This window comes from Sinocyclocheilus anshuiensis, unplaced genomic scaffold (genome assembly GCF_001515605.1).
Source record: "Sinocyclocheilus anshuiensis isolate Anshui unplaced genomic scaffold, SAMN03320099.WGS_v1.1 scaffold1425, whole genome shotgun sequence".
Lineage (NCBI taxonomy): Eukaryota > Metazoa > Chordata > Actinopteri > Cypriniformes > Cyprinidae > Sinocyclocheilus > Sinocyclocheilus anshuiensis.
Window position 1 is genome coordinate 749,334 of NW_015551044.1, and position 12,400 is coordinate 761,733.

General features: G+C 39.5%; 1 protein-coding gene across 1 annotated transcript; it reads left to right on the plus strand.

Moving 5' to 3' along the window:
- Positions 1 to 521: 521 nt before the first annotated feature.
- On the plus strand, positions 522 to 6,916 carry LOC107661573 (ATP synthase subunit alpha, mitochondrial-like). The gene is made up of 11 exons (XM_016451217.1): positions 522 to 680; positions 1,401 to 1,476; positions 1,618 to 1,787; positions 2,375 to 2,548; positions 2,656 to 2,822; positions 2,899 to 3,199; positions 5,730 to 5,954; positions 6,031 to 6,138; positions 6,222 to 6,366; positions 6,457 to 6,607; positions 6,692 to 6,916. The coding sequence occupies exons 1-11, from the start codon at positions 621 to 623 to the stop codon at positions 6,768 to 6,770; spliced, it is 1,656 nt and encodes a 551-aa protein (XP_016306703.1). The 5' UTR covers positions 522 to 620; the 3' UTR covers positions 6,771 to 6,916.
- Positions 6,917 to 12,400: the final 5,484 nt, after the last annotated feature.

Genomic DNA, 12,400 nt, shown 5'->3' on the forward strand with positions numbered 1-12,400 from the left:
TAATAATATATAATAAAAAAAATATATATTTTAAATTTGTTTTGGAGTGTGTGTATATATATATATATATATATATATATATATATATATATATATATATAAAACGAATAATTATTCGTACAACGAATAAATTCAAATAAAGAAATGTAGTAACTTTTATAGCTTTAAATTAAAGGACATAGAATATATACTGTAAATGCATCAAAATATAATAATAATGATAATAATAAATGTATACATAATAAAAATGGTAATAAAATGCCTATTTACAAATATATTTCTAAAATAATTAATGTTGGTCAGAATTCTTTTACTTTCTGAAAAGAAGTAATCAGTCATAAAATATGCGCTTTTGTTCCTATTTTGTATATATATATATATTGTAATCAATACAAACGCCGTGTAATGGACATAACCTTGACTTTATAATACGTTAGAATTTACGTGAACAAAAAAAGTCTCGTCGTCGTGTCGCCGAACTACATCCGGGTCAGTCGCTGACCTTTCCTATATGAGCTGCGCTCGCGACCTCCATTTCCTTCACTCAGCTCCTCGCGCTCCAGCCGGCCGCTGCAGGAGGACACAAGCTCGAGCTCCCGCTACACAAACTATCCGTAAACATGCTCTCCGTTCGCGTCGCGGCGGCTCTGGCCCGCACCCTGCCCAGACGGGCCGGATTCGTAAGTCTCATTTTGTGGTGTTTTAACGAACGCGGAGCCGGTGAATGTCAGCGCTTGTAAATGGCGTGAGGGTGCGCGGCGCCATCTTGCATTATGAAGGGCCTGCGTATGCTGCGTCTCATTTAGCTTCATTTGATTCTCGTTTTCAGCTACAGCTATGTGTAGTTTAAGGGAACGGAATCTACGTGTTTTGAATTTGTATTTAAATTAGAAAAGCGTACGATTGCATGTTTAGCAAGGTTGTGATCAATGAATGACTTTCCCAATTGAAGGTCAGGAAATGCTGCCTGGGCGTATGACATGTCAGCTGTCATTAACTTCACTATGTAAACTTGGTGTCTTTTAAGTGTTTAATGTTGTAGCGCGTCCATAATCTATCACTTTTTTTGTTGCACTGTAGTTTAATCTTCATTTATGCGGAAGTTTGAATGACGACATGGTGCTTTGTGCCGCATTTTGATAACTAAAGGCAATCAGACAATGATTCATTGCAAATGAGAAGTTAAACAACCACACTTTTAGTATTTGTAGTTGGTCTGCTTTTAAAATCTTATTTGAAGGAAATAATGGGTTTAGCTCCAGTGACGTGGTTGTTGATCACACATGAAGGTCAAGGGCTTGCATGCAACAAGCTTGGATTTTTATGGCTGGATCTTAAGGTGTATGTTAATCACAAACATTATCATTGTGGAATTCTAGCCAGTATGTTTGCTATTGCAGGTTTCCAAGAATGTTGCTGCTGCATGCGTTGGAGCAAAGAACCTGCACACTGCCAGACCATGGCTGCAGAAGACGGGTTATTAAATACTACTTTTCCTTTTGCATTTGGGTTGTTTTAGTTTTTTTATTTAAAGTTCTTGGATTATTGCATTATTTATTATTATTTTTTTTGCTTTTTCAGTCATGCACACTCAAAACGCTTTGCATTATTTCTCAGGCACAGCGGAGGTGTCCAGTATTCTGGAGGAGAAGATTCTTGGAGCTGATACTGGTGCTGATCTGGAGGAGACGGGCCGTGTGCTGTCCATCGGTGATGGTATCGCTCGTGTGTACGGGCTGAGGAACGTGCAGGCCGAAGAGATGGTGGAATTCTCCTCCGGCCTGAAGGTGAGTTAGCAAGGGGTCAAGAGGTCATTGCTGAGCCAGATGCTTCAAGATGATTGATATTCTGCTTAATGCACACAATCTACACGGGTTTTGGCTTTGATTCACTCTGATTGTATATTATTTAAGTTACAGATGCATGTTTTGAGAAACTGGCGTGCATATGCTTAGTTTTTACTCAATATTTTAATTTGAAGTCTTAATTATTTATGAATAACTTGTTAGTTTAATTTTTGTAGTTTAATGTAAGTTCTATGTTTGATTACTTCGTGGCGTTCTAATTAAGTCTTGGTTTATTTAAAATAAGTTGAAATTTTACATACTGAAGTAAAATGTGATGCTATTTAAATAAAATGGTATAGCATAGATAACTTGTTTGTTTTTGTTTTATTCAGTATGAAATGGTGTAGTAGGAATAAAAAAAAAAAAAAGGTATATAAATTAAATATAGTCTGCCTACTTAAATAGTTGTACGAATATTTAACTACAAATGAACTGGGTTTTAATAATGAGTATGCAATCCTGTCACCGTATTGCTTTTGGTTAACTGGTGGCTTTTACATTTAATACTGTATCGTTTCTCTCCATAGGGCATGTCTCTGAACTTGGAGCCTGATAACGTTGGTGTTGTGGTGTTTGGTAACGACAAGCTGATCAAAGAGGGTGACATTGTCAAGAGAACAGGGGCTATCGTGGATGTTCCTGTCGGAGAGGAGCTGCTCGGCCGTGTTGTGGATGCTCTGGGAAACCCCATTGATGGCAAGGTCTGACCACCAACTGGATACTTGCATAGTTTTAGCTCTTCTTAATTTCTTTATCCAATAGTTGTCATACTTGAGTTGACCAATTAGTCTCCGTTTCTCCTCCAAAGGGACCCCTGGGCTCTAAGCAGCGTAGGCGTGTGGGTCTGAAGGCCCCTGGCATCATCCCCCGCATCTCTGTGAGGGAGCCCATGCAGACCGGCATCAAAGCCGTGGACAGTCTGGTGCCCATTGGCCGTGGCCAGAGAGAGCTGATCATTGGAGACCGACAGACTGGGTAAGATAGTGACTTGATGAATTTAAATGCTTGCTTCATTTGCGCATGGTCATCCATTTCAATTTGTTTCCTCCAGCAAAACCGCCATTGCCATTGACACCATCATCAACCAGAAGCGCTTCAACGATGGCACTGAAGAGAAAAAGAAGCTGTACTGCATCTACGTGGCCATCGGTCAGAAGAGATCCACCGTGGCCCAGCTAGTGAAGAGGCTGACGGACACCGAGGCCATGAAGTATACCATCGTGGTGTCTGCCACCGCGTCTGACGCCGCTCCCCTGCAGTACCTGGCTCCATACTCCGGCTGCTCCATGGGCGAGTACTTCAGAGACAACGGCAAACATGCCCTCATCATCTACGACGATCTTTCCAAACAGGTGAGAACTTGGTACTAAAGCTGCGGTCTACTATTTAGTGAACTTTTGCAGGCCAAATCCAGGAACCCATTTACTCCGCTAGCTCAAATTGGCTGTGGGTTTGCCACGCTGACCAATAGAAAGAGGCTTGGTTTGTACAAACTGACTTCTATGTGAGCTGTGCTTTAGTCATCGCTACACTATCGACTAGGGCTGTCAAAAAAAAAAAGTGATTTTTAAATATTTGTTGAATTTAAAATAAAAATCCACATTCGAATGCAAAAATGTTGCATTTGAAGTTTAGGTGTGCGTTAAGGAGGCAGCCTTATCAGTGGCGCACGAGATGCGATGACGATGTAAGTGTCATTGCATTATAATGTTTTTGTTAGCCTATCCAGTTGAAGTCACTAGATGTGGCTCTGCTGCGTTGTTAATCACAAATATTGCGGGAAAAGAGAACACCAATGTGGAGAAGATCTTGTTTACGTCAAAACTGAAACTAAGCCGTTCACACAGAATGCATATTTCGTGCATTTTCTAGAGGGACATCTATCACAGTTACGCTCGCATCTCGCACAAAGGAGCCGCATGTTTAGAAAGCCATGTAAAATTAATGTAAGTTCAACTTTGAAAAAACTTACCTCGAGACTTTATGGCAGGGGTTTTTCCCCATTCCACTGCAACTTGTGTTTTTAAATGAAAAATATACTGTGTGATTGGCTTTCGGCCCTTTGTATTAAACTATGAATACATGATGCTGTTTTGTTTATAGTTGTTTAAGCAACTTAATTATAATTGGTTTATAAACATTATGCACTTTTTTTCACAGATAGTCATGTCATGTTATCTTGCGCTTTGAATAAACGTGCCTCTTGTGGCCTCAGGAGAGAAGCCAAAAGCTTTTCTTCACCCTAACTGAAATTATGCATTTTAAATTCGAATATAATTCGAATTGATTATTTAAGTACAAAATTCGAATTTAGTTTTTCAGCCATTTTGACAGCCCTACGATCAACTATTCAATAGACTTTTTTTTTTTTTTGCCTACAAAACTCCTCTTTAATACACTGGTCCAAAAGTCAAAGTTGTGCTTTGTACTTTTTCCCACATTTGTAGTGCTAAACTATATGGGAATTAAGGCTGCATGGTTGGATTATGAATATTGTGAATGGGGATTTTTAATTAAATCCCTGCATGTTTCCGCTAGGGTTGTGCCAATAGACGATAGTGAGAGATATCGACTATAGCACGTCTTTGTCGATAGTCAAGACTATATTAGGCTCGTTCTCCTATGTGTATTTTATTATTATTATTATTATTATTATTATTATTAGGCGACCTATTATAATTGGGCTATTATCAAATTGCCCCGGTATTTCACTTCAACACCGCATTTCACACTCGCGCAAATGAGGATTAGAGCCTGTAGCCGGTGAAGGAGTCTCCAACCATGGTTGTTTTTTATTTAAGTGTTCGTTTATGTCCAATATTTAATGTTAAACTGTTGGTCTTTAAAATCTACTTTTGATTTTCACCGTTGACTGCAGACCTTTTAGACCGATAACTTTTGTGCTCTGATGTGGCAAACTTGTCACAGGACGTGCGGTCCTAATAGTGATGTATGACTGTTGTATCTGAATATATATATGAAATGGCCATTTTAAATATTTTTATATTTAACATGTTAGTTTATCATAATGTTTGAAAGTATATTTCGATTATTGGTGCTTTCATAGGCTCTCTCTCGTGCACCCGCGTGGTTTAAAACACCACATACTTATGAAATAGTCTCTCTTGCACCCACCCACCCATGCACGCACTATAATATCGTGTATCGGCGATCTCACAGGCTGGCGATAGGACGATTTGAAAAATGACCATATCGCCCAACACTAGTTTCCGCACAAAGTGCAGCAATTTTCTCTTGGATACGAGGAGCTCATTATCAGCTGGTGTTTGCACTGGCTTGGTTCACAGTAAATGCTGCCTCATGCAAACTACATGTGCATTTAATGATCACTTCAATGGATCACTTTAATGTGCATTAGCAGCATGCACCAGAAGCTCTTCTCAAAAGAAACTTTAAGGGCTTTCTGTGGTTTTCTGTCAAATAATTTCAATGCTTTAATGTTTGAAAATAAAGCAGCCATAACATTTTTCTCAGTTGCAATAAAATCTATTTCTTAAATGCACGTTTGTATTAAGTGCATTTAAATGCTCTAATGTATGTATAAAATAATACTTTTGCTTATTTTTATCGCCGTATTTAAAATACAGAATTTTGGCCAAATTGTGCAGCAGTATAAACAAGCTAAAAGCTGTTTTCGGTGGGGTGTTGGGGGTTCCCCACACCCCCACCCCAACCCAAAAAAAATCATGCAGCCCTAATGTGAATTTATGTAGTCCCCCAAAAAATGCTAAATTTAAAGTGTTCACCCACATGCATGCTTTAGACTCTCTCCCAACATCATTAATGTGTCCTATGATGCTTTTTAAATTGTATTAAAGGAGTTTGAATGCAGAGAATAATGGTAAACTTCGCACTCTTCAGGCTGTTGCCTACCGCCAAATGTCCTTGCTTCTGCGTCGTCCCCCCGGTCGTGAGGCCTACCCCGGTGACGTCTTCTACCTGCACTCCCGTCTGCTGGAGAGAGCGGCCAAGATGAACGACAACTTCGGTGGTGGATCCCTCACTGCCCTGCCCGTTATCGAGACCCAGGCCGGAGACGTGTCCGCTTACATTCCCACCAATGTCATCTCCATCACTGACGGACAGGTGAGCAACTGCACAAGCAGATCTGCTCCATCAACGATTTGATTCCCAAGCTGATCTTCTCAATCTCTTCCTGCAGATTTTCTTGGAGACCGAGTTGTTCTACAAGGGTATCCGTCCCGCTATTAACGTGGGTCTGTCTGTGTCCCGTGTCGGCTCTGCTGCCCAGACCAGGGCCATGAAGCAGGTTTGTTTTGGCTCCCAGTTGATGCTTTTGAGCTCATTTCTATGTGAAAATGGTTATAAAGCACCCATCTGTTCGTTCTCCAGGTGGCTGGTACCATGAAGCTGGAGTTGGCCCAGTACCGTGAGGTGGCCGCCTTCGCCCAGTTCGGTTCTGATCTGGACGCCGCCACACAGCAGCTGCTGAACCGAGGCGTGCGACTCACAGAGCTACTCAAGCAGGGCCAGTACTGTAAGTGCACTGCTGCCCCCTACTGCATAGGAGGACAGGTTCACTCGTAAACTACAGGTTTGTAATGTTCCTGTGCTGTTTTGTCTTAAGCTCCCATGGCCATTGAGGAGCAGGTGGCCGTCATTTACGCTGGTGTGAGAGGACACTTGGACAAGATGGAGCCTAGCAAGATCACCAAATTCGAGAGAGCCTTCCTTCAACACGTCATCAGCCAGCACCAGGATCTGCTCACAGCCATCAGGCAAGTTTTCATGAGCATTTCTGTGTGAGAAAAGCCAGTGAACGTAGAGTTTCACGTCTAAATGTTTGTACTCTTGTGTTTCAGGAGTGACGGTAAGATTTCAGAGGCCTCTGACAAAAAACTCAAGGAGGTTGTGCTCAACTTCCTCTCAAGCTTCGAGTAGACTTTGTTTCCTGTATCGCTAATGTTGTCAATGTTTGCATAGTGCTTCTACTTAAATTTATAAAAACCCTAAAGAAAAATTCAAGTGGCACTTGATCCTCAATGTACAGAAATCTCCTAACAGAGAATAAAGTGTTCCCAACTCCATCTTAGTTTCTCCGCATTTATTTTGTGTTATTGTGATTTATCATTTATGCTGAGATTGCCATGAAAATAGCTTTGATGCTGGTATGGTGTTAAAAAGTGAGAATCTTGTGATATATCTGAATGCTGCATGCATGTCTATTATATTTTCTAATTACTTACTCCAGTTAGGATGGGTCCTTTTTATTTCAGTTAATGTTTTCATTTAGTTCAATGATTATACTGGTCTGACAATTTTAAAATACGAAAATTAATTGTGAAACGGGAATTCTGATTTGCTGTGCCCTTGTGTTTGATTCTCTATGTAATTTGAGTCGAGAGATTCTCTAATTGAGTGTATTGCTTATGCAGGTGAAGTTGAGAGAACTTGATTATCTCCCAAATAGCAAGGTTTGGCAGACAGTGTTTTTTTTTGGGGGGGGGGGTCCATTTAGAGATTTGGGAATCTGAGGTTTGCATGAAAGCTGAAATCGGGGTTGTTTTTTTTTTTTTTTTAGTCTGATGGTTGCATTGCGTGGAAAAATTAAAATGGTTTGGAAATGAAGTTTTTCAAACCTCAACCTAGTTTTTTGATTGTCTGGCACTGGTTGTAATATGGTTGAGGTCATTTCAGTTCAGTTCAATGTCATTTCAGTTCAGTTACACACATTCTGCCACTAGAGACAGTCAAGTAAAACTTCTCTACTAGTGTTTGTGTTTCATGACTTTACCACCAGGTGGAAACAGTGCACTTCAGCACATAAGATGGCAATTTGCTTTTGCTACATAAGTCCTATAGTAGCTGATCAGGGTTTATTTAAATATAGCTTTAAATATACATATTGAATAGGATTATGGTTACTTTTTAATGGCTGTCAAATGAGAACTATGCTTTATGCAACTATGCTACACTATACAGAACTGACATTCATTTTTTATATATACTATAGTGAGAGAGTAACATTACGCTCCTTTATACATGGTCATCATATGTGTATATCCACCTACATTAACTTCAGAGACTGCTTTAGATACACAATCTTAAGAATTGGAAGTAGAACGAAATAGGTTTTACATTCTGATGTCAGAACTCTCTCTCTACACACACACACATAAGATATATGATTCTTCTGCAAAGAACCATTATTTCTGAGAGCATACACACCTACATCATCTCTGTAGACTCTAATTTGTGTCATCCTATAGCCGCTTGCATAATGTACCTCAGAAAACACACAGACCCTTGAGCATCTGTTGACAAAGTACCGTTACATGTTCTCTCCGCATCTCTCATCAGAATCAAACGGCTGGATCCAATTATTAAATTAGCAAAATCAAAGCACAAATCCCTCACAGAAAAATCATTTTGCGAAGTCTGGAAGAGTACATGTGTAGCTTCTATCGTGGCACGCGTGTAAGATGTTTTTTAAAGGTTCTTTATGCACAGTGACTTTGATTTAAAGTCCTGAAGAACTGGTTCTTTGTGTTAAGAGTTTAGGATTCTTTTTTCCCGCCGCCTTGTTTTTTTTTTAATCTGTAACTGTTATTGATTTTCTGAAGCTCAACAGTACTTGATATCCTTAAAATGTCTTAAAATTTTAACTTCAAATTTGTAACTGGTTTCCTACACTCTAAAAAAAGATGATTCTTTACATATAGCAACTGTTTAGAACCATATCGTCCTGAAAAGCCATTTTACTGTATTAGAGTTTAGGCCTCTTTAAATGCCTTTTTGTTTTTAAAATCTGTAACACTCACCTCAAAACCACCTCATTATTGATTTTCTGGAGCTCAACAATCCACCTACACAGACGGTCAACACATTCTCAACCGGCAATTGATTTCTTTCTATAAATGTTAACTTTCAAGTTTTAACTGGTTTCCTACTAGGTAGAGGGGGTGTATTATTACTAAAAGGTTCTTTAATAAGATTCCCTAAAGAACTTTCAAAGTATGTTTACTTACGGAACTTTCTAAAAAAAAAAGTTCAACACTTAAAAATAGAGGTTCTTCATTGGCATCTATGATTCCATGAATGATCTTTAGCATTCATGGGACATTTTCAATGCACAAAAGTTTCTTTACACTTTTTAAAAACTAAGGTTCCAACAGGTTTTTTTTTACAGCAATGCTGTAGTAGTACCACCGTTAATGGTTCCCTAAAGAACCTTTCAGTGAACAGTTCTTAAAATAACCAATTTAATAATCTATGGAACCTTATAAAGAACCTTGAATGGAAAGGTTCCAGTGATATTCAAATTCATGGAACCATTGATGCCAGTACATACTTGGAAAAAAAAACTTTATATAATAAAATGTTCTTCACATGGGGGAAAAATTTGTTTTTCTAAGGACTGTTCCCTGAAAGATTCTTTGGGGAACCAAAATGGTTCTTCTATGAAATTGAAACCCCTCTTTTAGAATCTTTATTTTTAAAAGTGTGTAACAAAAAGGGTTCTGCTATTGTTACGAGCCAAAAATCTTAATCTGGTACTGTTTAGAACCATTTTTTCTTAAGTCTATTTATACAATGTTGTGCTTCTTTAATGGGCAGGAGAAGATGTTATATACCAGCGGGATACAGTACACACACCTCCACTGAAAGCTTACGATCACACACACATCTACTGATCTCCCATGTGTAAAATTCTCTGTTGCTATATTTACACACGTGTGTAAAGGCTCTGGTATTATTATGTCCCATGGTAGAAGTTTTTAATATGACAAACACACTATTGGCACAAGGACTCGGGAGGTCTGATGTTGGAGTGCGTGTGTGCGCATCTATAAACCAGAGCGGATGCTCCAGGCCTGCTGTATGAGCGTGTGTCATTTGAGATGAGGTTTAGCGGTGAATCCACGTCTGAGAATCTAGACATCAGCACACGTGGATAAGAGGGGGTTCAGGTTTAGTGAGGAGGAACAAAGAGACGCAGATATTGAATATATCCATTTATAAAACAGAAAGCACTGACTCTAGATTCTGATTAGTCTCGCGAAGCCAGACCTTCAGACTGACGGCTGAGGTCTGGAATCCATTGCAGCTTTCATTGGCCAAGGCCCGCCCATGAGTTTGACCGACATGTCAAACAACCAATCACAGTTCGTTTCGTTTCAGCGTCACGTTTCGGGGCGTGGAAACATCACCACAATAACAGACCGGTGTGTAAATCTCTCGAACGTATTTTAAAGGGGTCATATGATGCGATTTCAATTTTTCCTTTTTCTTTGGAGTGTTACAAGCTCTTGGTGCATAAAGAAGATCTGTAAAGTTGCAAAGACTAAAGTCTCAAATCCAAAGAGATATTCTTTATAAAAGTTAAGAGTCAACCACGCCTACCTAAAACGGCTTGTTCTAACACGCCCCCACATATCTATCTCACTATGTGGGAAGATTTGCATAACGCCGCCCAAATGTTCACGCAAAGAAAGAAGGCGTAACTTTTATTCTCGCTGTAGTATTGTTGTTGCCGCCGCCGCCATGTCGTGAAGGTGCTGTGTGTTTCGTTGTGAAAATGAAACTACTTTGTTTGGCCTTCCAAAAGAGGACGATATCTGCTTCGTCATGCCTGGAGCTGATCCGTGCTGGTCGCTGAGGAAATCAGTGGCGTAACTTTGAAAAGTGGTGGGGACACCACGCAACTCGTTTTGCTAGTTTTTTATTTAATAACCTAATTTACTTGGGGACTGGGTTTAGAGTTGGACAAACTTAATTTTTGCTTTTCAAAAATACATCGATGTACCAGGGGCGGTGAGATCATTGACAGAGGGAGCTGGGCAGTTCAGGGCTCCAGACTCATTCTTCCCACTGGCCGCTCTTTTGCGATTAACTTTCTCAGTTGGTTGCATTTTTTTTTTTTTTTTGCTGCGCTACAACATGCTATTAATCAATGCATGCTGATGAACTTTTATCATAGTTTATAGTTATATGAAAACGAAAGTGGTTAACATTCAACCCCTTCTTTTTCATCAGTATTATTTGTGATTTGAATTTTGTGAACGTAAGTATGTTTTTATATACTTAAAGAATTTGCCACTGATGATTCAAACGCGAGTTTTGAGCAGTGTAGAGTAGCACTTGTTGTTTGTCATTTCTCCGATCACAAATGCAGACATGGTTTTATGTTTACACGGCACAATGCAACGCAACACGTAAAAAGACAGTATAAGTCATTATAATCCGTAATTATGTGCCCGCTGGATGCAACAAATAATGTTTTTGTCTCGTCGCTTCCGTCACACGCTTGAGGTATTCGGTCAATCACAATGCACTGGATAGCTGGCCAATCAGAGCACACCTCGCTTTTCAGACCGATGAGCTTTGTAAAAATCGGAAAATAATGAACCTTTCAAAACTTGAAGGTTTTTTTGAACCTTAAACCGCATAAACACATTTGATTACACCAAATACACCAAATAATGTTCTTTTTAGCAACATCATATGACCCCTTTAAAGATTCTATGCCGTGAACTTTAAATATTTCACATACTTTTGAGAACCCAACGTTTAGTTGATCCTGATAAGCACTCGTCGTCACCGTTGTAAACACAACGGCTTTCTTCTTTCGTGAGGGGGTTTGGCGCCACGGCATCTTTGTTTCCAGGCGGAACGTTAAAGAACGTGACACACACGTCTCCCGGAAATCCTGTAGATTTAAACCAATCCGATGACGACTTCGACACTCCTGAAGTGTTTCCACTTTTGTGTCCCATATGCATCAGACGTTTAGCCAACGGTCCGTGGGCGTGACGTCTGAGGCTGAGACTAGTCGCATAAACACATTTGATTACACCAAATACACCAAATAATGTTCTTTTTAGCAACATCATATGACCCCTTTAAAGATTCTATGCCGTGAACTTTAAATATTTCACATACTTTTGAGAACCCAACGTTTAGTTGATCCTGATAAGCACTCGTCGTCACCGTTGTAAACACAACGGCTTTCTTCTTTCGTGAGGGGGTTTGGCGCCACGGCATCTTTGTTTCCAGGCGGAACGTTAAAGAACGTGACACACACATCTCCCGGAAATCCTGTATAATTCAACCAATCCGATGACGACTTCGACACTCCTGAAGTGTTTCCACTTTTGTGTGCCATATGCATCAGACGTTCAGCCAACGGTCTGTGGGCGTGACGTCTGAGGCTGAGACTAGATTCTGATTGCATGAGCAGCATTATATGCTGAAATAAACACACCTGTGACCGCACATCAGTTGTATTTCATATTAATGTGTTGTAAACAGCCTATAGTTTGGCTTATGTATTACATTATGAAGTAATTGTTCATTCTTGAGTTTTACTATAACCTACTATAACATTTTCCTTTTGTTTTTATAGACCATCTCCCGACTCCAGTATTTTCTAAATAGTTTATCTTTGATATTTTGCACATGGATCTGTCAAAAAAGATGGCATGAAACTACAGTAAAATCCACTCTACATATTTTCTAAAATGCATGATATTGATCTTATTGTGAACAACTCATCCATGCATTTTTGGTAA

Excerpts from the sequence above, each read along its gene's own strand:
- LOC107661573 (XM_016451217.1), top strand. The coding sequence starts at position 621 with ATGCTCTCCGTTCGCGTCGCGGCGGCTCTGGCCCGCACCCTGCCCAGA. Across the intron at positions 1,788-2,374 it reads AATTCTCCTCCGGCCTGAAG|GGCATGTCTCTGAACTTGGA; the intron begins GTGAGTTAGCAA and ends TTCTCTCCATAG. Across the intron at positions 2,823-2,898 it reads ATTGGAGACCGACAGACTGG|CAAAACCGCCATTGCCATTG; the intron begins GTAAGATAGTGA and ends TGTTTCCTCCAG.